The sequence below is a fragment of the Chelonia mydas genome, chromosome 25 (assembly GCF_015237465.2).
Source record: "Chelonia mydas isolate rCheMyd1 chromosome 25, rCheMyd1.pri.v2, whole genome shotgun sequence".
NCBI classification, from domain to species: Eukaryota; Metazoa; Chordata; order Testudines; family Cheloniidae; genus Chelonia; species Chelonia mydas.
Window position 1 is genome coordinate 6,769,912 of NC_057858.1, and position 24,712 is coordinate 6,794,623.

Here is a 24,712-nt window from a genome sequence, read left to right on the forward strand (position 1 = left end):
CCCTTTGCTAAAGGAATCTAATCCCTCACTTCCCTCCTCTAACAAATCCCTCCCCCTTCTCCCCCCCCCCCCATCACCCTCGGTCTCGCGACAGCTGCTTAACATAAAATGGCTACAATGTAACATCTTTGCCTTGTGATGTCTCTCGCTGCTGCTCGGGGAGAATTTGGGATCTAAAGCCAGAACAAAAGCCCCTCCCCTGCAGGACCTGCCAGAGAAATGGTAGGTGACCTCTGCTAATCCGGGAGCAGCCTTTCGTGTGTGTCTGTCTGTCTGTCTGTGTGTGTTGGGGGGCAAGGGCCCCCCCCCCCCCCACTTCTCACCTCCCTGATCCTGGCCAGGCGAGACACGAAACAAACGAGCCCGGTAAAGCAGAGGGAGCCTGAAACTGACCCGAGGCAGCTGGGCTCTCTGCCTGTGAAATAAACCAGAAGGGGCTGAAAGTAAGTGAGGAGGAGCTGGTGGGGGGGAGGTCGCCCCCTCCTCACCCCCACAAAGAGAGAAGCAGGTCATGCTAAAAAAAAAAAAAAGGCGGGGGGGGTAGCGTTACATATTCCTCCCCCCCCCCTCCCCTAAAATAATCCACCGCATTTGTGTTTTGCAAAGGGAGAAAATGTCCCCCCATCTGCTGGGGTGGAGATGGGGGCGGGGGGATTCAAGCCCTGGTGGGGGAGGAGGGGTGCGGGCCTGCGGGGGAGGGGGCGCTCTCGGTGGCCTTATGTCCTTTGGTTATGACAGGCCTGGTTCTGGGGGCTCCTGGATTTGGATACAGGACCCTCTAAACTAGCCCGCTGGCTAGCAGCTTCTGTACTCCGAGGGGAAAGGAAAACTGAAACTGGCTGAGCCAGGCAGATGGCTCCTAGGGGGTGGAGAGGAGTGGCACCATGGGCAGGGGCCCAGTCATTACAGCCATTCTTCCCCCCCCCCCCCTCCAAGGATGATCATGAGCCAACCTGGTATAGGGTTGCTAATGGGAATTCACGTTGTACTGCGCCCTGCCCATCGTACCCTCCCGCCCATCTGTCACAGGGACCTGGAGTGGCCCCGTTTTTTCTTCCCAGGAAGCTGTTTGTTTATTTCATATTGATTTTTTCTTTCCCCTTTTTATAAATTGTCTTTGTTTGCAAAGGACACCCTCCCTTCTCTGCCCCCTCCCCCCCACCCCTGGGAAACCTCAGTTTCTCTCCCCCACCCCCAATCCCGATTGACTGCACATGTTAGCTGGCTCCTTGTCCCAGAGCTGCTTGCCCTGGCTTTGTTGTTGTTGTCGTCTTAGAGTTGTGGCAGATGCCCTGGGATGCTACAGTTATTCAGAGGGCTCAGGGCGGCCTGAACGGCTTGCACGCGGTGACAATGGGTGGGCTGTTGCACCGGTTTGGGCTGGTGGTGGCTGTTTGTTGGGAAAACTGGGGTTCAAGCCTTTGTTTTTGGGGGGGGCAATTCTCCCCCTCACCCCCTATTGCTGTAATGCCCGGTGTGTGTGTGTGGTGAAGTACGGATGCATAGGAAGATCCTGCAAGCTGAAATAACTTCAGATGGGCCCTGCATGGAAGGAGGCTTCCTCTGCAGCTCAATTTGCAGGATAGCACATGGGGCTGTGGTAACCGATCACTGTCAGATGCGGGGTGGAGGGGGAAGGAGAGCGAGAGAGGCTCTTGGGAGAAGGTTTCAGAGGTAGCCGTGTTAGTCTGTATCGGCAAAAATAACGAGGAGTCCTTGTGGCACCTTAGAAACTAAGAAATTTATTTGGGCATAGATATCTATTTATACTTTATAATATTTTATTTAATAAGTTATTTATGCCCAAATAAATTTGTAAGTCTCTAAGGTGCCAGAAAGACCCCTCGTTATTTTTTTCTTGGGAGAAGGTGATTTTACTGATGACAGTAGATCATATCATCTATTCTGTTTCCTAATGCCTGATTATTTGACTTACATGACCAGGTGTGTGAATAGGCAGAGATTAGTGATGAAAGGTTCCAAATTAAGGCCTGGTCTACACTTAAAAATTTTTGCACTCCAGGTAGGTGGACCTAAGCCTGGTGTAGACACGACTTGGTCAGTGGAAGAATTCTTCTGCCAGTCTAGCTACTGCCTCTCGGAGAGGTGGGTTAACAACATTGATGGAGAAACCCCTTCCATCCATGTAGGAAGCATCTATGCCATGGTGCCGTAAGCTGTTCCACTAGAGAATGGACATGGCCTAAGTGAGCTATGAGGAAGGATTTGAAAGAAGCATTTTCAGAAGGACTATTAAAAAGGTTGCTTAGGGCAAGTCACTTGACTTGGGGCCATTAAAAGCTGGCACAGAAATGGTGAAAGCATCATAAATGTAGGACCCTGACATGCAGCCCTCTCTGAAAATAATTAAGAGCAGGGGAAATGCTGTAATCCACCATCACAGCCGCATTTATTCCAGTGACTAGATCTTGAAATTAACACCGAGGTATGATCACGGCTTGGTGCAGGGAGGATTCAAAGCAACTCTGTGTGCTCCTCTGACTAGCATGGGTCAGATGCTTCATAAATAAGAGTGATCTCCACCGAGAATGTATTTAATCACGAATGCAAAGTTCTTGTCTCTTCCCCTCGTCATTTAAAAAGAAAAGAAAGGAAGAAATCTATGTGTAAGGCTGAAATAAGGAAAAACAAGTGTCGTCATCTGGATCCATTATAAACTGTAGATTATGGCGTTGAAGTTCAGGGTCAGCCCCATGCGATAATACAAAACACACGTGTGGGAGGGGGGATGAGTCAAGGAGACTTTGGAAGAGAAATCTGAATTATCTCACTTTCATGCAATTTGAGCTCAGTTGTAGTGTTCTTTTAACATAGTTATTTTTATTTAACGTGTACGTAATTAACCCTGTGATCCCTGGTCTGCTTGTATACATCAAGAAAGGAAAAGGCTTACCTGAGACAAATTTATGCTTTCCAGATTGAGCAGGAAACACTGAGCGAGCAGCAGCCAGAGCCGTGGGTTGAAAGCTCAGCAGAACGCTCAGTGAAAAAGCCATTCTGCTGTCATAGCATTTATTTCCTGTATCTGTAGGCCCCTTCTCTTTTATTACGTTTGTAGTGAGTGATGAGGAGTCCCTGGCTCCAAACCCTTTGTCTCTCATCTCTGCGTGTGACGATATGTGTTTCAGAAATTGTATTAAACCTCTGGCTGCAGAGCATGGTGTAGATCCTCAAATAGGATTATTTGTTCCTTGTAGCCCGCTGCTGTGGATTCGTGAATGTCTTCTGTTAGCTGGTCTGAAGGAGCCCTCGTGTTTGCACTGGGGAGCCAAGCCAGGGCAGTTAACAGACGGAGCAATGGTGACTTCTCCCCTCGTTAGGGCTGCGTAGTTGCTGTGAACACCTCCCCCACGAACGACCGTTTGTTCGAATTTTGTAAAGGACCGTGTTTCGGCTGCGTTTGCTTCCTGCAGCTATTCTAGTGAGAGAGCTCACTAGTGGAAAGTCTCTCCAGGTGGGGGTGGGGAATGGTGAATTTTTGCACAACCAAGCGGAATACTTGCAGAAAGTGACTTCTGAATTAGCAATCGGGGCTGGAATCCTGACTCGAATGGTGTGTCTACACGGCAATCTGAGGCGTGATTGCAGCGTGGGTAGACCGACCTGAGCTGGCTCAACCAGCACTCGTGCCGCTAAACGGAGCAGTGACGATGCAGTGGCCCAGGCTTCGGTGCAGGCTGGCTAGAAACGCGAGCGTTTACCCAGGCTCCCGGCATGCTGGTACAGCCCATGCCGCCCCATCTACATTGCTGTTTTTAACTGTGCGAGCTCGGGTGCGTCTGCCTCTGATTGTGCTGCAGACATACCGTAAGAGTTAAGGTTTGGAGGACAGAAATACACCGAGGAGTTATGGTCCGGATTCCCATGGCCCTGCACCGTGTGCAGTCCCACCAGGGCATGGTCTGATCTGGAGGCGGGCCGAGAACACTCCCATTCTGATCTGGTAACATGCTGCCCCTGCTTTGCACTGAGGGTGAGTGGGTGCAACAAGGCGCGGGGACCTGGAGAATTGGAGGTGGGGGGAAGGGGGGTGTTGCTGTTCTGTACCAGATACTGAAATGGGGGCTAAACCCCAGGGGAGATCAGGCCTAAAATTCTCTCTCTCCTTTCTCTGGCTCTCAAAACACAGTGGCCGTTTGGGGAGGAGCTGACGCAGTGTCCAAAGTGAGGAACGAGGATCTGAAAAAAAATCTCCCTATTTCAAACACCCGACCGCCGCTTCCCTTTCTTAACTCGGAATGTTCTGCGCCGAAAACTGGATTCTCACCCCCCCCCCCCGCCCCTTCCCGCTACGCAGGCGCACGCTCGCTGCTTCCCGTAGGGCTTCGAAGATGCTCATTCCCTGCCGTAGATCGAACCCCTGAAGAAAGGAGGCTGAATAGGTGTTGCCATAGCAACGAGTGGTGCTGCTCCCAATGGAGAAGCCTGACCTGGGGTGCTATAAATCAGCAGGGGAATCTGGGGAAAATCTGTCCCGTTACCTTCCCCGTGCCCCACCCCAAATCCGCAGGGATTGTTCGGTGGCTCACTGAGTTCTCGCCACTCCTCTGCCCTGTCCGTGGCACGCTGGGCCATAAAGCTCATGGAGAGCCGTTCAGAAATACCCCTGGCTTTCAGAGAGAAGAAGAGTGGAGGCTCGCAGGCCTCCAGCTCCAGATCGGAGAGGAGATCTAAGATCCTCTAGGGCATGGGGCCTCAACCTTTTCCTTTCCGAGCCTGCCCACCACCATGTGCTATAAAAACTCCATGGCCCCCCTGTGCCACGATAGCTGGCTTTCTGCATATAAAGACCATGGTCGGCGTTAGGGGGTAGCAAGCAGGGCAATTGCCCGGGGTCTTGCCACAGGGGCCCCCACAAAGCTACGTTGCTCAGGCTTCGGCTTCAGCCTCGGGTGGCAGGGATGTGGGCTTCAGCCCCATGTGGTGGGGCTTTGGTTTTCTGCCCTGGGTCCCAGTGAGTCTAATGCTGGCCCTGCTTGGAGGCCCCCCTGAAATCTGCTCGAGACTTCCTAGGGGGCCCCGGACCCCTGGGTGAGAACTACTGCTCTATGGCACTCGCTCCTGTCCCCTCATCTCCAGCTCCTCCTGGGGCTGTCCACCGGCGCTTGGGGTTGCAGCTGGATGGGACCTCAGGAGGTCATCTAGTCCAACCCCCTGCTCAAAGCAAGACCAACCCCCAGTTTTTGCCCCAGATCCCTAAATGGCCCCCTCAGGGATTGAACTCACAACGTGCAGAGTTATGTGGCTGTACGGTTTGTGCTCGGCACCTGGAGGTTTACACTAGAGCTGGTGGAAAATCTTTTAACAGAACAGGTTTCCTTTGAAATCCAGAAGGTTTTGTGGGAGCTTCTTAACGTCCGTGTAATTTTTTGGATGGGGCGGGGGAGGGCAAAACTTTTCATTTTGACAAAGTTGCATCAGTTTGCTTCTTCAGACTTTTATATTACACCATGTTTAAGATTAGGTAGATTTAGAAGATTGAGTTTTTTAATACAAGTCAGAATGAATCAAACCATACTAAAGAAACACTTTGATGCTATCGAAATGAAATATTTTGATGGTCCTGAATCTTTTTATTATTATTATTTTTATTTTACTTTTTGTTTTGTAGGAAATTCTGAAACTTTTGTTCTTCGTTCCCAGTTGGAAGAATTTTTTTTTCTAAACATCTGAATTTCCCACAGAACAGGAATTCTGGGTCCCAGTCAGCTCCAGTTTTTTCACTGGTGTGACGGGCGTGCTTCAGGCCTGATCCAAGCCCCAGGATGTTGATGGAAAGATGCCCATTTGCTAAAGCAAGCTTTGGAACAGGGGCCCAGCAAATGAGGAGCCCTTGTCTCGTTGCATGTGCAACTTGCATGGGGGAGGGGAGCACAAATCCTATTGACGTACAGTGGGACTTGTGCTTCAAAGTCAAACAGGTGCTTTTTAACATCCCAGTTCAGCCACTCCACCTTAATATTGTGCTAACCTTGACGTAGAACCTTAACTCTGTCCCTTTGTGTATATGCATCGTGATACAGGCTTGTATCGGTCACGTGCCGTTCCCAAATTTAATATTCTGCAGCTTACATCTTACTAGCCTACAGGGGATAAATCTAGAACACCAATTACTTTCAGTGTGTCTGGTTCACTGTACCCCAAGACTAGATATTGACACAGTCCTTGGAACATCCTATATGTTGTCCTATCCTCTCTCTCCCCCCTCCTGCTCCTTGTTTGTTCCGCTTACCTGCTGTCTTCTCTCTTTGGGGGCAAGGACTGTCACTTATGTGGTCTGTCCAGTGCCCAGCATAGTTGACTTTCAATGGGATTTAGGTCATAAGTCTCTTAAGTGCTCTTGGAAAACTTAACCCTTTACCCTCAGGCACATACGCAAGTGGGGGCAGAGCTAGAGTTGTACGTGCAGACTTCGCTCTGGCAGTCAGATGACTCCATGATCTCTCTGGAATTCTCTACACACTTTGAGATTACTTTTAGCTGGAGGTGATTGTCGGTCTTTGTTTCTTGTGTGTCCGTGGGACTGAGCCAAACCAGCCTTTGGGATGGCCCAGTGTGGACGGAATGATTGACTTTCCCTCAGACTTGTCTGCTATGCAGCATTTTTGTTTTTTCTACCTCTGGGGGGTCATTTGAATGTTTGCACGTAGGGATTTTTTTGACCTGGTAGCTCTCGCTTTTGTTGTTTTAAAAAATTACCCCTGCAGAGATTGTACGTGGCGGGGGGGGGGAATTTCCAACAGAAATTGATGATCGCAAATGCACAGACCCACAAGCTGACGCTATGGCTCATGGTACTTTGTGTGTCTCTTTACTCTATTTTTCCAAAGGAGGAGATGTGCTGAAAAGTTCACAGCTTACAAAGCAAACACCCTCTGGGGCCTCAGACCCCTGCTGGGGGTTGGGGCAAAAATTCTTCGGCGGCCTGGGGAAAACCCCAGCCTAAGGGTAGAGAGCGTAGAATTTCCAGCCCCTGTATTGGTTTGGGGGGGAGGGGGAGGAGTTCTGATCCCTCGGGGGGTCGGGGTGAGAAGATAGCTCAGAGGTGATGCCTCTGCCAAGTCCCAGTCGCCCCACTGAAAGATTCCCCCTTTGCTTGTGTGTGGTTGTTGTAGGCTGCTCGGTTCCGCTCGGGGTCTGTGGTTTGGTCCAGGGACCACTCTAAGGCATCCTTGATAGAGGCATAGCCCTGTGAGGTGCCTTACGTCTCCCCATATGCCCGGTCTGTTCCCCTCTTTGGGATTTAAGGAAACACTTGGAACGTGTCAGGGTAACTCACCTTTGTCCTAGGTACCACTTCTCAGGCAAGTGGTGCAGGCACCTGAGCTGCTGGGCCCTGAAGCCTTTGCACCTGATGGGTCCCAAATATCCATCTACCAACTGCACGCATCCCCCCTACTGCACCACTGGCTCCCTGGCTCTGTCCTTACTCCTCCCCAGCTGCCCCCGAACCTTCCCTTCCTGGCCTCTAAGGAGGAGAAGTAAAAGAGCAGCAGCATTAGCCTCATTGTGCCGACCCTGTGAGGGCTCAGATGATTCACCCCATAATGAATCCCACAGTGTAGCGGCAGCAAAATCCTCTAGACAAGGCCAGGGAGTTTCTGGCTTTAAAGGCACAGACTGGGCAGGTAGCGTAACACTATTGCTGATGGCTGCAAAGAGGCCCCCAAACCAGCAAGCGAACAAGCTGAGCCCCCCAGCTTCCTAAAACTGACATCTGGCCTAAGAGGAAGGCAAGGTGGCCTAGTAGATAGGCCATTGGACTTGGACTTGGGAGATCCCAGTGCAGTTTCTGGCTCTGCCACTGGGTTGTCTGGTGTTCTGGCCTTTGCCTTCCTATGCCTCAGTTTCCCCACCTGCAAAAGAAGGATAGTGATTTCTGTAAAGCACTTTGAGCTCTCTTGATGAAAAGAGCTAGATAATTTTTTGGGTTTTGTTTGGTGTTTTTTGTTTTTTGTTTTAAATACAAACCGCAAAGTTAAGCAGCCAGCCTCGGATCAGTACAATTTTCAGCCCCAATTCTGCCAGTGCTTAAGGTCATGCTTAAATGCTTGTGGTGAACAAAAGGTGAGATGTCACCCAGTCATAACCTGGAAGTATTTTCCTGCACTATACCTGCAAATGGGAAGTTGCTGGGCATGGCGAGGATGTTCTTCTGCCCGGGTTCTTCCCTTGTCGCTTTTACTTTTCCACTGAAAAATCCATGAGGGGAATATGGCTGACTAAGACAGGAGGTCGGAGTGGTGCTTGGGTGGTGGCTGGCCCACGAAGGCCAATGAACCTGCTACGGCCCTTTGCCAGCAGCTGGGGGTGTTGTTAGCTCAGGCAGTGGGCCGCCTGCTTTCCGAACCAGAAGTCCCAGGTTCAATCCCCACGGCTGACAACTCCCATACAGTGCAGCTGGGTTGAGAAGCCACGTGGCAAATTTGTTGGGGCAAGGTCCTTATCTCCTTCCATCCCTAGCTGGTGCTGACTGCGATGCTTGTCACTGCACGGGGCCTGCGTTCGCTTGGGGAATCCCTAGCCCCGACACGCTCTATTGCAGCACGGCCAGGAGGGGAAACAGACTCCTCTTTGTGTGCCACAGAGCAGGCTTTTAAAGTTTGCTGCCTCTGTACAAACCAGGACCGAGCCTCTGCCCGCCATCAGCCTCGCTGCTCGGAGGCGCCTGAGGGGGTCTGGTTCTGTGCAGTACCAGCTGCCCCAAGCACCGAGCTAAGCATGGCAGGTGCCACGCTCACCGGTGGCTTGCAAGCGGCCTGGGCATCCCTGGCAGCGAGGGATCCATCTGTGGCCCTTTCAAGAGGCGTGGTTAGGGTGCTAGCCTGCCATTTGGGAGACCCAGGTTTAATTCCTCGCTCTGCCACAGGCCTCCTGTGTGACCATGGGCATGTCATCTGTAAAACGTCAAACCTCACTGGGTGCCAGGAGGAGAAACACATTAGATACTAGGGGGATGTGGCGGGTATCCTGGGGATTTTGGCAGTAGGGAGCCTTGCACCTCTAGGTCATGGGTTCAGATCCTGTCCAGGGCAATAATGATCAAAAATCATTCACCTGACTAGTGGTTTGCATGAAAATGAGTTTAATGGTCACAGGCCAGTTCCTAGTGGGGCAAGTGTCCACAACTGGCAGAAAGGCCAGCATCAAGGAGGCCATGGAGCAACCTATGTGACCCTCCTCCGTGGTCAGGGCTGTGGGGTACTCGGCTGCATTCAGGCCTGGTACAGAGTAAACACCAGGCTTTACTGGAAACAAGTTAGTGAGTTGCACCACGGCGGTGCCCTGCTCTTGATGTGCCAATGTGAACCAGAGCTACATGCCCATGCCCGGGGGGAAGCAGCCCCACTGGTCCAAGGACATCTGCCCAGGCAAACCAAGAATCCAGCTCCAGCTGTAATGGTGGGCGCTTTGCCTGGAGTGGACTGGCCCAATGCTCTCCCGCTGGACCTGCCTGTAGTTAGTAGCGTTGGCGTTAGATTTTCATCCCTGCACGAGAGTCTGAGCAAAGGGTGAGCTCTGGAACCTCCTTGTCCCCAAGCAGCTGGGCTGCCCTGAGCCGTCCATGGGGAGAGGTGGGGCATTGAGCCGACTGATGGAATGGCATCGGGTCCCCTACACAGCCCTGTCCTCTACCTCCCACTGCTGCCTCCCTGTGCAGGTGGGGGGAACAGCCCAGTCCCCGACATGAGAGAGGAGTTCACAGCCCAAGGCTAATGCAGCCACTCTGCAGGGGTGGTCGATCTCGGCACCATCCTAAAGAGCTGTGCCTCCGACAGCTTTGGGGAAATACATTTGGCAGCTTGGCCTCATTTAGATGACAAGCTTCTCAGGGTGAGGACTGGCTCCCCGTCTCTGCACAGCACCCAGCAGTGTGTGTGTGTGTGTGTGGTTCCCTGCCTCCGCTCCCATCTGTCTGTCAGCCTGGCAGCTGCCGCTCCTCAATGCTTCATCCTCGCTGCAGCTAACGAAACTTAAAATGGCTTTTCAAGACGGTCTGTTTCTAATAGGCTTAGGCTGGGACCCACGTAGGGAAGGCCTATTTCCCTGGCCCTGTGGGGGAGAGAAAGATAAAGCAGGCTCCCACCATGCACTGCTCCGTCATCAGCTGTCCTGGCAGGCAGATGACCGACCAAGCCAGTGTCTTCCCGCATCTGACCCACCTTCCTTGCCATGGGGAGGCGAAGGGGTTTTTGCCGCTGATCTACGTACTCCTCGCAGGAGCTTAGCTGCAGGCGCTGAGCTCGCTGATGTCTTCAGTGCTGCGTGTGGGGAAGACTTTGCAAAAACTGGCCACTGGTGGGTGCGCGCCTCTGAGGCCAGCCCAATCTGTGGGGCGCGCACTGTGCGTTTGGGCGCACGCTCTGGCTGGGAGGAGCAGGCTCCGGATACGAATGCAGGGTATCTTCCAGTGGCCTGTTGCGGGGGTGCTCAGCAGAAGATCTGGATCCTGAGAAAATGCGTAGGAGCTCAAAGAACTAGAACATCCCTGGGGGGGGAGCCCTCTTGCTTCCAGGCACACCCCACCTCTAACTGCCAGAGGGTGGGGAAAACATCCTTACAGGCATATTATTCCCTAGCTGTCCACTAGGGAGGTTCTTGCAACTCTGCATTGTCAGGGATGGGGTACGGGCTAGATGCGTAGACTATGGGTATGTCTACACCGCAAGGGAAAACCCACAGCTGGCCCGTGCCAGCTGACTCAGGCTCACGGGGCTGTTCATTGCTGTGTAGACTCCCGGGCTGGACGCCTTGCCGAATACACGCCATTTCAACCCGGTGCCCTTCACGATGCACTCTGGGGGCCAGCCGAAGAACAACGTCCAGTTTGTTTGTTTGACAAGACCTGTTGTCCGTGAAGCTGACACCGAGTTTCAAGTGTGGTGTCATGATATGAGAGCCCCATTAGAGCAACATGTCAAATAGGGTCCTTATTCTTGCTATTCCTATGGGGGGGGGGTGCCTGTTCATAGATGATTGGGTGTCCAACCAGGCCCCAGCTGGGAGCCCACCATGGGTCTGAAACCCCCCCCCGCCCCCATGTGATACTCTTCTGTGCTCCCTGTTCATCCCCTACTCGCTAGGCTAAGCATTTGGCCAATTTTGTGAGAGTCTCCTAGTTTTCAGGACTGTCTTGGGGTCTGGCTAAGGCTGGCCAAGATCCTGGGTTTCGCTCGGCCCCCAGCATGCCTGGCCACCTGCTGCACTGATTCAAGGAGAATCATAGAAAAGCAGGTCTGGAAGAGGGGACCTTGAGAAATCATCAAATCCAGCCCCCTGCACTGAGGCAGGACCAAGTAAACCTAGACCATCAATGACAGGGATTTGTCCAACCTATTCTTAAAAACCTCCAGCGATGGGGATTCCACAACCTCCCTTGGGAGCCTGGTCCAGAGCTTAACTACCCTGAGAGTTGGAAAGTTTTTCCCTAATATCTAGTCTAAATCTCCCTGGCTGCAGTTTAAGCCCATTGCTTCTTGTCCTGCCTTTAGTGGACATGGAGAACAACGGATCAACATCCTCTTTGTAACAGCCCTTAACATGTTTGAAGACTGTTATGTCCCCTTCAGTCGTCTTTTCTCAAGACTAAACATCTGAGGGTTTTTTTTTTTTTTAAACCTTTCCTCATAGGTTGGGTTTTCTAAATCTTTTATAGTTTTTGTTGCTCTCCTCTGGACTCTCCAATTTGTCCACCTCTTTCCTAAAGTGTGGCACCCAGAACTGGACACCATCCTCCCGCTGAGGCCTCAGCAGTGCCAAGTACGGTGGGACAGTTACCTCCCGTGTCTTGCATACAACACTCCTGTTAATACATTCCAGAATATTGGCCTTCTTCAAACCTGCATTACATGGTTTGACTCCTATTTAATTTGTGATCCACTGTAACCCCCAGATCCTCTGCAGCGGTATGACCACCCAGCCGCTATTCCCTACTTTGTAGTTGTGTGTTTATGCCCCCCCACACACACACACACTTCCTACATATAGTACTTTGTACTTGTCGTTATTGAATTTCATCTTGTTGAATTCAGACCAATGCTCCAATTTGTCAAGGTTGTTTTGAATTCTAATCCTGCCCCGCAAGGTGCTGGCGACCCCTCCCAGCTTGGTGACCTCTGCAGATTTAAGAAGCATCCTCTCCACTCCGTGATCCAAGTCATTAATGAAAATATTGAACGGTGCCGGACCCAGGTCTAACCCGTGTGGGACACCACTACCCCTCCCAGTTTGACACTGATCACTGCGACTTGAGTGCAGTCTTTAAACCACCCATTTTGTAGTAATTCCTAGTTTGCTTATGAGAGCGTCATGTGGGACAGCCTTACTAAAATCCAAGAGATCCCCCATCTACAGCTTCCCCTCTATCCACTGTGCCAGGAGCGCTGTCAAAGAAGGACATTTGGTTGGTTTGACGGGATTTGTTCCTGACTGGTGCTGCCACCCCACACCCTGGCCTGAGGGAGCAGTATAGGGTGTCCCGATTTTATAGAGACAGTCCCGATTTTTGAGTCTTTTTCTTATATAGGCTCCTATTGCCTTCCACCCCCTGTCCTGATATTTCACATTTGCTGTCTGGTCACCCTAGAGCAGGAAGGCCCTGCCATCTGCTCATGCCGAGAGCCTGACCCAGCTTCGTAGGGGCAGGTCCTTCACCAGGCCCTGAATGAGCAGCAGTCCCCACCCGCCTCGCCAACCGTCCCCTCCAGCAGCTCCCCCTTCCTTTCCTTCCCCAGCACCATGTGCTCCTGTCCACCCCAAGGTCCTTCTGCCCAGCCGCTGCCCCCGTCCAGCTCCATTCCAGCCACGCTGGCCTCTCCTCGGTGGTGGGGGACAAGGGGCAGGGAAGGGTGAGTGGCGAGGGAGAGCAGAATGCTGGTGGGCCAGGACAATTCCCTAACATGCCTCCCCACACAGACTAAAATCTTCCCTGTGAGCCCCTCCCCTCCCCGTTGGATGGGCCTCCTGTTTTTTCGCTGTGGAAGTCTGATGCTCCCGTGGGCCCTGTGGCCACAGGCCGAGGTAAAGCTACCTCCTTAGCACCCAAATGCCCCAGTAGCTGAGGAGCAAATAGGCGGATGGGGGGAATTGGTCACCGCTGTTCAAGCAGCTTGTCCCATGCCACACTCGGGAGGGGCGGGGCAGGGGAAGCTAAAACGTTTTAAGGATCAACTGTTTCGGGGGGTAGAGGAGGCCTTGCTTTTGGGGGGCAGCCAGCGGTTGGCATGATGTTCAGAGGATGTGGTGGGCTCCCCGCTCCAATGGGCCACGCAGCTTTGTATCCCTCCCCAGACTAATCACCCCTGGCCTTTTCAGCCTCCTCTCCTACAGGACCTATTCCCTGCAGGAGTCCATCACATCTGGCAGCTGGGGAGGGGAGGCGTCGGTCTTGCACGTTCACAAGACCTCTCTGTGCACGGCTGACCTTGTCCTCTTGTGTCTGGTTTAGCATCACCAGGAGAAGAGCCCCTCGCCAGTGCCCGGCATTGCCCGCTCCGCCACGGCCCTCGCTTACCACGAGCACTACGCCTCGCCTGGCCCCGTCAAGAGCAAAGCCCTGAAGACCGAGAAAGACGCAGCGTTGTCCTCCTTCTCCTTGGGCGGTAAATACGTTTCAGAGGGAGCAGAAGTGTCTGTGGGAGATGCGGAGGGTGGATGCAGGTTGCAAGGCATATGGCATGGGAGGGAAGAGCCACGGGCTGTGTGTGTATATATGTGTGTGTGTGTGTGTGTGTGTGTGAGTGGCAGGCTGCAGAGTGATGCCGTCCGTTCGTGGAAAGCCCCCCTCACAGTAACAAACAAGCGGAACCCGTTGCGTGGGTTCCCCCCACGAGGCTCTGCTCGGGGAGCTGTCAAACATGGGATATCAGGAACCACGTGCAGAATTCTCCTGCTGACGCAGCTGAGCACTCCTCTAGCATGGTGTGCGTCTCGTGGTCATCGCTGCCACCTCCCACCCATGTTAAGACCGCATGTCCCTCTTCAGGTTGGATAGAGGCCGTGATGTGAGCTAGACGAGCGCCAAGCTGTCTCCCTTCCAACCCCCAATCTTCCCATTCTGAAACCTTCCTCCTTCAGGCTTCAACGGGTGGGCGGGTGACTTAATGGATCAGACTAAGACGGTGGAAAGATCTCTCGAGCTTCTCTCTTGGAATTATGGGAGAACAGGATAATAGATGCTTTTCCCACTTGAAAAAATGTCTTACCCTCTTCAGCGTAGCTGAATTTGGACTTACGAACCCCCCGCCCCCAGGTCTGGACCGTGGCATAGCCCTGGTGGTGGTGAAGATCTAGTGTCTCCCCTTAGTTTTCGGGGGGGCGGGGGGATCCATTTGGGTCAATGAAAGTTCTGACTTCCAAAGTGCATCCTTCATGTGCTCCGTGGGACTCGTCCCTAGGCGAGAGACGCCCATGTGTAGAACTGTTCTGGGCATGCCCTTCTTGGATCCAGGGGCTAACGAGTTTTATGCAAAGAATAGTTCTTTGCTCCAGAGCAAACAGACCTCAGAACTTAGTGCATGAGCTGGACATTGACTTTTAAACGGCCTTGAGGCCTTCATTCCTGCTGGCCTCCGAAGGTGGGGTGTGGAAGACCTGGTGCCTCAGAGCAGCTAGGAAATAGAGATGAGCCGAGACGTGACCACAGAGCTGGTTCCTTGTCCCCAGATGCCCTGTGGAGGGGCCTGCATGTGGCTCCCTCCCAGCATGGCTCCCAAACCTTTCCGAGGTGTTAATAGCCTGGCGTTCCGGCTGAGAGCCTATGTCAAGAAGCTCAGGTGAGACCCATGCCGGGATGATGTACTCGGGGGTAGGTCTGTGCCGTGACTGGCCTGTGCCAGCTGACTCAGGCTAAGGGGCTGTTTAATTGCTTGTAGATGCTCCCAAGCTCTGGGATCGTCCCACCTTGCAGGGTCCTAGATCCTGGGGCCAGACATCTACACCGCACTGAAACCACCCCATAGCCCGAGCCCCCGAAGCCTGAGTCGGCTGGCACGGGCCAGCCACGGGTTTTGAATTGCAAGGTAGACCAGCCCAGACGCTTCCAATAAAACCAAAACCCAGGTTCAACTTGAAAAGGAATCCAAACTCCTGGAAGTGGCACCCACCAATGGCCTTGATCGAAATACAGAACTCTGAGACCGCCACGACGGCTGAAATATCCCACTGTGCCTAGCGCACTCCTGTTCTGATGGCCTCTGCCTGGTGGCTGACTGGCAATAGCTTTGCTATGCACTGGGCGACATTGCTCTTGACTGCAGCTCGGCCTCGCCCGGCTGCTGGGAGTTCGTCTCCGGTGGCCACGCGCCCGTCGTAATTCGGGATCTCTCCAGCAGGCGACAATGACCCGGCAGTGTCGGGCAGCCAGATGCACCCAACGGGAAGTGGAGGCAGCGGGGCTCAAGCTCAGGACCTGCGGCTCCCGAAGCGCAGACCCCTCCCAGGTGGGCTCAAGGGAGTAGCAGTGCATGGGGGGGGGGGGGGGGGGGGGGGTAGAACTGCGATTCCCAGCAGGTCCACTCTCTTCCAGCAGAGGGCACCGCTCCAGGTACATTCAAAGGGCCACGACCGTTCATCCGTTTTCTCTAGGGAGACTAACTCGAACTTGTCCCTTAAGTGTTCACCTGGGATTCTTGCTAGTCTGACGTTGCCCCTTCTCGGGGCTTTCCATCTAAGCTAGAGAAGGGGGAGCGGTTTGGGTTCGGGCCAGACTCCTTTACTATGTTCCTGGGCTAATCTGCTAAACTGTTCCTGCTCGCCCTGAGAACGGTCCCAGGGAGAAGACCCAGAGGAGATGGCAAGGGAAAGCAGTGGCTACCTGGAGCAGGGGAGAGAGACCAGGCAGTGGCAGGAGAGAGGCAGAGGTGGGAAGAAAAGAAAACGGGGACCACACTGTAAAAGGGTCATGATGGGATCTTTCTAAGGGAGAACTGAAGCTCTGGACCCTTTGTCTCTGGTCCAAGCAGAGCCCAGGCTGATAGGGACTGGAAACTGTTGCCATCTGACCGCTCAGCAGCCTGTATGACATGAGTTTGGTGGGTCTCATCAGGGACAGTGCAAAAATCACCATCGCGCCGTGTGAACTGGCCCCGTTGGTGGCTTTTCTCGGCAGAGAGCCCCAGCCTGAATGAGCCATTGGGGATCCCCCTAGGCCCGGGGTGAGGCATGCTGTGGGGGGAGCAAAGGGCCGTTGCTGCCATCTGCGCCCCTTTCCTGGGTAAACCTGCTACGTGTCCCATCCGCAGGATCTCTGCGAGAGGCAGCCGGCCGTGTTCTCATGGGTGGCTGATGTGCGTCATGCCCAAGCCAGCTAATTCTGACGCCAGCCGCGGAGAACCAGCGGGGCCCTGCACTTCTTCTGGGGAAGGGGGAGGACATGAAGGGAGGGGAGATGTTGGGGCTTGGGAGAGAAATGACTCCGGCAGCTCTCTCTCCTTCCAGGGAAGCATTACCAGTGCTCTAGCTACGGCTGCAAGCTGGCCTTCCACAGCATGCAGGAGCTGATGGATCACATGAGAGTCCACTACAGACCCACCCAGTCCCTGGAGGGTAAGACCTGGGTTGCATATCATCCCAGCGGGGTGCTGGGAGAAGGGGGCCTTGCTGCCGAGAGGTGGGGTGCCAGGACACCACGTGCTCGGGCAGGCTGGATGGGGAGGCCTCGTTATCCCTTCCCAGTGCTTCCTCTGGGGCATCGGCCCTGCTGGGCTACTTCTAAAGCGTCGGTTTGCTGTTGATGACTGAGCAGCTGGTGACGAGACTCCAGCCTGCGGGTTGCTGGTGGGTGGCTTGCGTGAGTGTTTGTCGGAGCTGCGATTGTCCACTGAAGTCGCACGGTCTCGCTACCCACTGACCGGCTGGCTGGAACTCTTGTGCAGGGAGAATTGTAACGGAACAAGTTTGCAAGGCCAGGTTTACGTGGGCTTGGCTCTGGTACAGGTGTGGGACTCTCCCAGGAGCTCAGTTCTCAGTTGCTCCAACAAGCAACAACGGGAGGTGCTGGGTACTCGGGTCGTAACTTTTTATAGCAGTACGTGGGAATGGGAGCTCCTAGCTATAAAACTGGGCGGGGGGGGGGGTTGTGTTTCAAACCCCCCCTCACCCCCCAAGACAGTGTGAAGCGGCACTCGCCCAGCCAAGTGTCCACAAACAGCAGCTCGCTGATCCCAAACGCTCAGCCCACTGGCTCTGATCGTACACGTGCTCCCCAGCGTGCCCCCGCTCTGTGCGTCTGGCTGCTTGGGACCTAGATCAAATCTGCCCCTTGGCTATCAGAGGAGAAGCTAATTCACTAACTTCCCCACCTCCGGGTTCTCTTCCGAACCCCCTCCCCTCATCTTATCAGCCACTCTCTGCCAAGCTGCTGCGCTGGTAAACTGTCTAATTAACTTTTTTTTTTTTAAACGGGGCGGGGAGGCGTTTGAAATGTGCCTTGCTGTGATAACTGGGTCCCCTGCCTTCCCTGCAGAGGGTTACTGGCAAACAGACGTTCTGTGTGTGTTTGCAGAGGTGAGCACTGCATGACGTAGGGGCTGGGCTCCATAACCACTGCGTAGCTGGTTGTAAAGAATCCCCTAGATATAAGTTGAGACCGTTGTGTCTAGGGTGGACCTGACTGAGTGTCTCACTGACCCCTCTGCCCCTCTTCTGCCAGGTAAAATATTCCACTGCCCCACCCAGGGCTGCACGGAAACTTTCCCCAGCATGCAGGACCTCGTGGCTCACATGAAGGTGCACTACAAGCCAAACCGCTACTTCAAGTAAGTCCCCTCTCCCCCACCGACCCCTCACTGGTCCCAGCGAGGCCAGAGCCCCCAGATCTCCTAGGCAGGGCACTGCACCCACCAAGCTATTCTCCAGGGCACTGTCGTAAATGTGCCAAGCAATGGGGCTCTCTCCTGTGGCTTGGGGGACTGTTCAGGAGGCAGTGGGCTTTGCCCTGCAGGGTATAAATTTTTCCTCCGCTCTGTGCTGTCCCTCTGCTTGTGGCCGTGCCCCAGCGTGATCCGATGGGCCAGTTCTTCTCCCTCCTTGGCGCTGGCTTTGTCCCCTGCGGTCTAGAGCCCCACAACCCAACAGGACCCGCCTCCGAGGGTCAGGGTCTGTGCTGCGGAGTGACCGCCATGGTGCGCACAGCTTGGGCAGCGCAGCAGGGGGGCAGCGGCTGAGGAGAGGGGCCCGCGGCCGCTGGCACTGCTGTGCCAACCCCAGGGGCAGGAGGCAGCCGCAGCACTGACTCCGGTTTGGCGGGGGGAGGGTCGGGTCAGAAAATGGCTCCACCTCTGGCCATGTGCCTGGGATGGCTCCTTTCTACACGAGAGAGAAAGTTCCTGGTCCGCTCGGCTCTTGGCCTCTCTGCTGAGCCTGCAGGATGGGGGCTTCCCCTCGGGCCGGGCTGTTGTGGACTCGCCCTCTCCTGTCGCTCCCCAGGTGTGAGAACTGCCTGCTGCGTTTCCGGACCCACCGCTCCCTCTTCAAGCACTTGCACGTCTGCTCCGACAGCGCCAGCAGCCCGGCTCCGGCGCAGAAAGCCGAGAAGCCCACCCCACCTGCTACCTCCGGCCTGGAGAAGGACCCCCCGGCCAAGCCCCTGGAGGGGCTGCCCAAACTCCAGAGCGTCATCCGGCACATGGAGAAAGAAGCCATCCTCCCCGGCATGGACGCTGTCTCCACCGCGGTGCCAGCCTCACTCCCCACTAGTCTCCCTGGTCTCCACGGCTCCCTGGAGTCCATGCCTCTGGTCTCTCCGGCCTCCCACCCGTTCCCTCTGCTGGAGCCCTCGCTCTTCGGGCCATCGTCCTTGACCCGGTTCTCGGGCCAGCCTCACTCCACGGTGCCGGGGCCTTTCCTGTCCTACATGCACCCGTCTCCCTACAGCTTACCTCAGGCTTCGGTTCAGCATCGCCTCAGGCCGTACCTGCCCAGCCAAGGCCTCCCGGTCTCCAATGCTGTGTGGAAGAAAAGTCAAGGTGAGAACACAGGGCCAGCAGGTAAATCTGTCATCTTCAGCTGGGAATCCCCCATGCTACAGCAAACCTCCTTCCAGGCTCGCCCCAGGCTGCTGCTGCGAGAACCCACAGGTGGGCAGGGAGGCACTTCCAGTCGAGGACGCTACCCACCAGCTGCCCTGTCTTCCCCCTGCCACCCTGAGAACGAGAGAGATCCCACTTGCTCAAGCTCCTAGGTTCCCTCTGTCCCGGGCTCCATGGTGGGTGGGGTGGGTTCCAGTGGCCATTTCTCCGCCCCTCGTCCCACGATCTCTCCCCCAACAAACCAGCTGCTCGACGGGAAAACTTGATCACAAGGCCCACGTCCCTCCTGGAGGGCTCCCCAGACATGGGGCGTGATGCAGGATCCCCTTTGCCCTGCTCTGTTGGCCAAGGCCTGGGGGCATATTGGGCTGAATCCCATGCTGGCTCCACCAACCTCAGGAGTTACCACGCCAGCTGAGAATTTCCCTCTCGTTCTGTAACCGAGGCCGAGACTCCTCCCTGGCCTGTTCCTCCCTCGCTCCCTCCCGCCAGCCTGTGGCCACTGTGCTCAGCTGGTGAGCCCCGCTCCCTTTCCTGTGATGGCCGTCGTCGGTCTGCACTGGGGACCCCTTCGGCGCAGCATCTGGCGGGAGGAGGAGCCCCGGTGACAGGCTATTGCAACTGCTGCCCAGCTAACGCCCTGGCAAACCTGCGGATAGTGTGGGCACCGGGGTGTGTTCCTGGCTCTCATTTGCTCCAGTGTGAAAGTCCCTCCTTGTACTAAAAAAAATCCCAGTTCAGCTTCCCCACCCCTGATCTCCGTCCCGCTTCCCGCCCCCTGGAGATGTCCGTGGAGTCCTGCGGGGGCAGCGCGTGGAGCGATGCCCCCTGGTCCTGTCAGCCTTGTTCTGAAAAGCCAGTGGCAGCTGCAGCTGGACACCGCTGGCATCCGAGCCAGGGCCTCTCGGTCGCTTCCCTTCCCCCCCAGCCAAGGGAGGGGAAGGCCTAATGCTTGTCTCGCCCCTCGATTCCCTTCGCAGGTGTGTGCGTCGGCCCACGCCTCCCATGCTTTGGCTCAGGTGTGACTTCAGGTTAGTCCGGCACCTCTCGGCTTTGGGCTGCTCTCTGGTCACTGGGTGGTGCTGCTGTGCAGTGAGGGGGTGACCTGCCCTGGGAACTGGGGAACCCCAGGAAAGCAGGGAGGAGGGCTTGAATTAGCCACGTCACGCAGGACAGCAAAGGGCTCTTAGTCCTTGGAAGGCCCAAGGGCACCACCCAGGGGGCAAAACAACCACAATAGGTGTGGTTGGGAGGCTTAGTCCAAAAACGGTTCATTCCCTCTGAAGCACCTGGCATTGGAAGACCGGATACTGGGCGAGGTGGCCTGACCCAGTCTGGCCGTTCTGGCGTTCTAACCTGCAGCCACATGCCCTGATTGCCTCCGCGCTGCAAGCTAAGCAGGGCCAAGACTGCTCAGTCACTGGATGGGGGACCTCAGAACCCCTCGCTAAGGGACATAATACAGAGGCCTTGTACGTCAACCGTTTAATACCTCTAGCTGCCCTGGCCGGGGGAAAAGTCTATCCGTTGTCTGGGACTGACTGCTGCTGTGGTGTCTTGATGGACAAGACTTCTTGTTTAAAACAAACCCTGTGCGGGGCTGGCTTTGTTACCCTCAGCCTGAGGCTGTGTGCCGGGGTGCTAGCGTGTGTCTGTCGGTCGCTGGCCCTGATACCTGGGGAGGGAGAGTGGCCCTGCAGTTTCTGCGGGCTCTGACCATTTGCAGAGCAGGGATGGTCTCGGGGGCCTGGCAGCTCTTGAAAGCAGCGTCTGCTGGCCTGTCCCTGCTGGGCGGCGTGGGAAATCGGCTGCTTTCCTGTGTTACCAGGGAGGCTTGGATTTCCCCAGCCGAGCCACGCATGTGGCAGTGAAGCCTTTGGGCAGGGGAATGACCTGCCCTTTTGGGGCTTAGCTGGAACAGCCACTGGCCCAGCCCCCTGCCCCTTTTCTATGTTAGGGGCGTTACAGTAGCCGTGAGAGGCACCAGCGACCCTGGCCACCCTGCCGGGCGCTGTCCAGAGAGAGACAGTCCCTGCCCCAAAGTGCATACTGTCTCAAGAGACAAGACAGACCAAGGGCGGGAGGGGACCAGCTGGTCAGTGGCAGAACTGGGAATAGAACCCAGGCATCCTGAATCCCCGTCCGATATACCATGCTGCCTGCCTTGGCCTTCGGATCTCCCTTCCTGGCGGCCATCAGCTGCTGGGTGTGTCCCCAGGTGCTGCCCAACAGCTGAGCATGCCTGAGGGGGGATGGCCGTGTGATTGCTATCCCAGGGCCCCAGCGAGTCAGTGCCCATGCTTTCCGCCCCCCTGTGCTGCAGGCCACTCCTCCAACAGCCGCATCGTGTGGGAGCACACGCGGGGGCGCTACACCTGCATGCAGTGCCCGTACTCCAGCGCCTCGCGGGAAGAGATGACGCTGCACATTGAGGATCAGCACAAGAATCCGCCCCTGCCCAGCCGCCTGGATGGAGAGATGGGTGCGGTCCAGTGAGGGGAAGTGGGGGGTGGGAATCTGCCATGCTTGCTGGTGGGAGGAGCTGGTTGGAGCTGATGTGGGGGTCTGGCTCCCCGGAATTCAGCCCAGATTCCTTCGCATGATAAGTGTGCCTGGAGTCTCAGTGGGAGGAGTGGGTCATATCCCAAAGTCACACCCTTCCCCAGAGCCTGACAGGGCTGCAGTTTGCCCCTCCTGGCTGGAGAAGCAGGGAGCCTGGCTTGGTGAGGTTTAGGGGGGGAGAAAAAGTTCTCGCTGATCTAGGTAGGGGAGTAAGTCCCAATGTCCAGGGAGTGGAGAGATGTGAACACTGCTAAAGCTGCCATAGAAATGGCCCCCTGAGGTTAACTGCTTCCCCACTTGTCTGAGCGGCACCAACTCCATCCTGCAACCTGTCTGGGAAACCTGCCCCTTGCCCGGGTGTCCTGGCCAAAATGCTCATATAGGGGCCAGTGCATTGACTCCAGCTCCACCCACGAGCCCAGAACAACTGGATGGTTCTACCAAACTGCAGTGACCTTGGCCTTATCATTAGGCTTTAGAGTCAGGTGAGGTGCCTGGAGCAGATAACAGCCTGGGCCTTTCTGCCAGCTCCTGTTGTATTGGACCTGACCAGGTTTTCTTGGTCACCAGCTGGGCTAGAAGCTTGCCTTCTACACCAACCCAACACCCTGGGCCTCCGCTGAGATGCAGCAGCCTGGCGTAAAGCCAGAGCGCTGGCCCCACACGAGCTAGGAGGCTGTGCCCCCAGTGTCCCACTTCCCCACAGCCTCTCAAGCAGCTGCCAAGGAGGATTTCTTAGCGCTGATCCTTCAACCTTGTGCTTCTCTTGCAGACTTCGGCGTCGGCCTCGCCTCCTTCCACTCAAAGCTCCCGCCGGAGATGGAGAACTCCCTGTACTCGCAGCTCTGATGCTGCTGCTGAGCCAGGGGTGGGGAGGGGGGGAGGGAGGTGTGCATGGGAATGCAGTAGGAACGGGTGTACGTAAAAGCCAGAGCTGCAGCAGGAACCTACCTTCCCTTCTTCCCGGGCTGTGTTTGCACCCGTCCCCTCACCCATAGCCATGCCACTGACTTCAAGCTGTGCACTGCAAAGAGTTTGAGCAGGGAGGGGGCTTTTTCTTGGGTTTGGGGTTTTTTTTTTTTTGGAAACTTTTAATTTAAGGCCTGGAAGCTTGTATGTGTCTCCCCCCCTGCTCCAGCTTTTACTGCTCCAGGCACAAGGGTTTGCTGTAAAGCCTGGTAGAGTTGCTCAGGAGTTAATGGACTTCCTCTGGGGGATGAGGTCGCTAAGAAATAAATGGGAATTGGACAGAAGGGGGCTGCGTCTGCTCTGTGTCACGCTGCCTTGGGCATGACCTCTCCCCAGGCGGGGAGCAGGGGGCTGCTAGGCAGGGCTCTGAGCGTGGGCTGCAGCTGGGTAGAAACCACTGGGAGTTTCCCTTGGGGGATGGAGCTAGATGCAGGGTGGGCCTGCATGCGGAGGGCTCTACAGGATGGGGGCTGGCTAGGCAGTAGCCTCAGGGCCGGATAATTGACTTTTAATAGGGTAATAATCGCAGGGCCTGGCTTCCTCAGAGCACCGTGGCAGGAGCAGGGGGACGTGGTCGACCTGCAGGATTCTGCTTAGAGGGAAGGAAGAGGCTGACAGCATCCGTCCAGGCCAAGGGAGCTGGCCTGAGCAGGAGTGCTCTGTTCTACCAGCAGCACCTGCAGGCTGGGACTTGCTGTGCAAACACCCAGCCCCCTCTTTGCCCTTTAGAGCTTCTGCTCTAAGAAAACAAGGCAGAGCTAGCCATGCCTCACAGCAGAGGAAACAGAGACGGAGAGCTGGTAGGCCTAGTTTTCAAAAGTGCGCCCTCCCCCACCCCCCCGATGTGCCATATGCTCTGGGTGAAACCAAGTCCCTTGCTCTGCACCTCCCAAATCTGACCCTAAGGGACTTGCTCCTGATGTAGCACCAGTGTGTAGACGCTTCTGGCAGTAACAGGTTTTTTCCTGCCAACTGGTTAATCCAGCTCTCAGGGATGGGAGAGCAAGGGCGCCAGAAGCCTTGTGCTGCTGAGCTGGCTGTATCTACCCGAGGGGGGTAGGCTAACCTGGCTCTGGTGCTCAGGGACTGGGACTGAGCGGGCTCAAGTATAACCCCAGGCCCGAGGGAAGGGGAAATTCCCTCCCCTCCAAGTGCAGCTGGTTCATGGCTCACACCACGCCTAGGGGCTGCCTTTTCCTTGCAAGTGAGGTTCACTGAAGGTAGCGGGAGGCAAACCTGTCAATATGTGAGGGGGGCGGGGGGTGTTTTTTTTGCTCAGTTAAACCCCTTCAGCCTGGCTAGGTGAAAATTCTCCCTTGTAACTCTTGGCAGACTGGTTTACAAAACCCTAAGCTAGTTCCTATTATACATCCAGCCAGCAGTTGATACCCACCTACCTCTTCTAACGCCAACCAGAGCCTGTTTCAGTCTCACAGGGGGGTGCGTAAAGAAGATAGAGAAGCTACTTTTAAACACTGCCCTACACAACCTGCAGCCTGTTTGGCCTCCCCTGTGAATTAGTTGTATTGAAGTGGTGCCCACAGGCTCGGAGCAGGTGGCTTCCCCCCCATGCTCGGTGCTCTACATCAACCCTGGGAGGGGAGAGGGGCCTGGCCCACAAATCTCACAGTCACAACAACAAGGAGGCAGAAGAACACCTAGCCTGGCCAGATGGGGAATAGGGTGCATGGCACAGCCCCATCAGTTACGCTCTGCCAGCCTCTTCTTTACCACCCACCCAAGTAGCAGCCTGGAAGCAACCACAGTGCTAGGTTCACCATTCGTAAGAACAGCCACAGTGGGTTAGACCAAGGGTCCATCGAGGCCAGTAGCCCGTTTTCTGACAGTGGCCAATGCCAGGTGCTTCCGAGCAAATGAACAGAACAGGTAATCATGGGATCCATCCCCTAGAACCCATTCCCAACTTCTGGCCAACAGAGGCTAGAGACACCATCCTTGCCTATCCTGGTTAATAGCCATTGATGGACCTACTCCCACCCCCACCATGAACTTACCTAGTTATTTTTTAAATGCTGTTTGCCAAAGGGTGCTGTGAAGGCCAAGGCTGAGTTCCGCTGGGTGTTGGTATGAAAATACTTCCTTTTGTTTGTTCTAAACCTGCTGCCTATTCA

The 24,712-nt window shown here is 55.2% G+C and overlaps 1 protein-coding gene across 7 annotated transcripts; it reads left to right on the forward strand.

The window, feature by feature from the left end:
* Positions 1 to 65: 65 nt before the first annotated feature.
* On the forward strand, positions 66 to 22,864 carry ZNF414 (zinc finger protein 414). 7 transcript variants are annotated; one of them, XM_037885468.1, is made up of 9 exons: positions 66 to 222; positions 13,469 to 13,622; positions 15,351 to 15,461; positions 16,459 to 16,566; positions 17,672 to 17,777; positions 18,448 to 19,007; positions 20,030 to 20,080; positions 21,373 to 21,531; positions 22,384 to 22,864. In XM_037885468.1, the coding sequence occupies exons 1-9, from the start codon at positions 220 to 222 to the stop codon at positions 22,458 to 22,460; spliced, it is 1,329 nt and encodes a 442-aa protein (XP_037741396.1). In that variant the 5' UTR covers positions 66 to 219; the 3' UTR covers positions 22,461 to 22,864. The 7 variants fall into 7 exon arrangements, with proteins under 7 accessions (XP_037741396.1, XP_037741398.1, XP_037741397.1 ...); XM_037885470.1 differs by having other exon boundaries at positions 18,448 to 18,986; XM_037885469.1 differs by having other exon boundaries at positions 15,354 to 15,461.
* Positions 22,865 to 24,712: the final 1,848 nt, after the last annotated feature.

Coding starts and splice junctions, on each gene's coding strand:
- ZNF414 (XM_037885468.1), top strand. Junction 17,778..18,447: donor AAGCCAAACCGCTACTTCAA/GTAAGTCCCCTC, acceptor GTCGCTCCCCAG/GTGTGAGAACTGCCTGCTGC. Junction 19,008..20,029: donor TGAGAACACAGGGCCAGCAG/GTAAATCTGTCA, acceptor TTCCCTTCGCAG/GTGTGTGCGTCGGCCCACGC.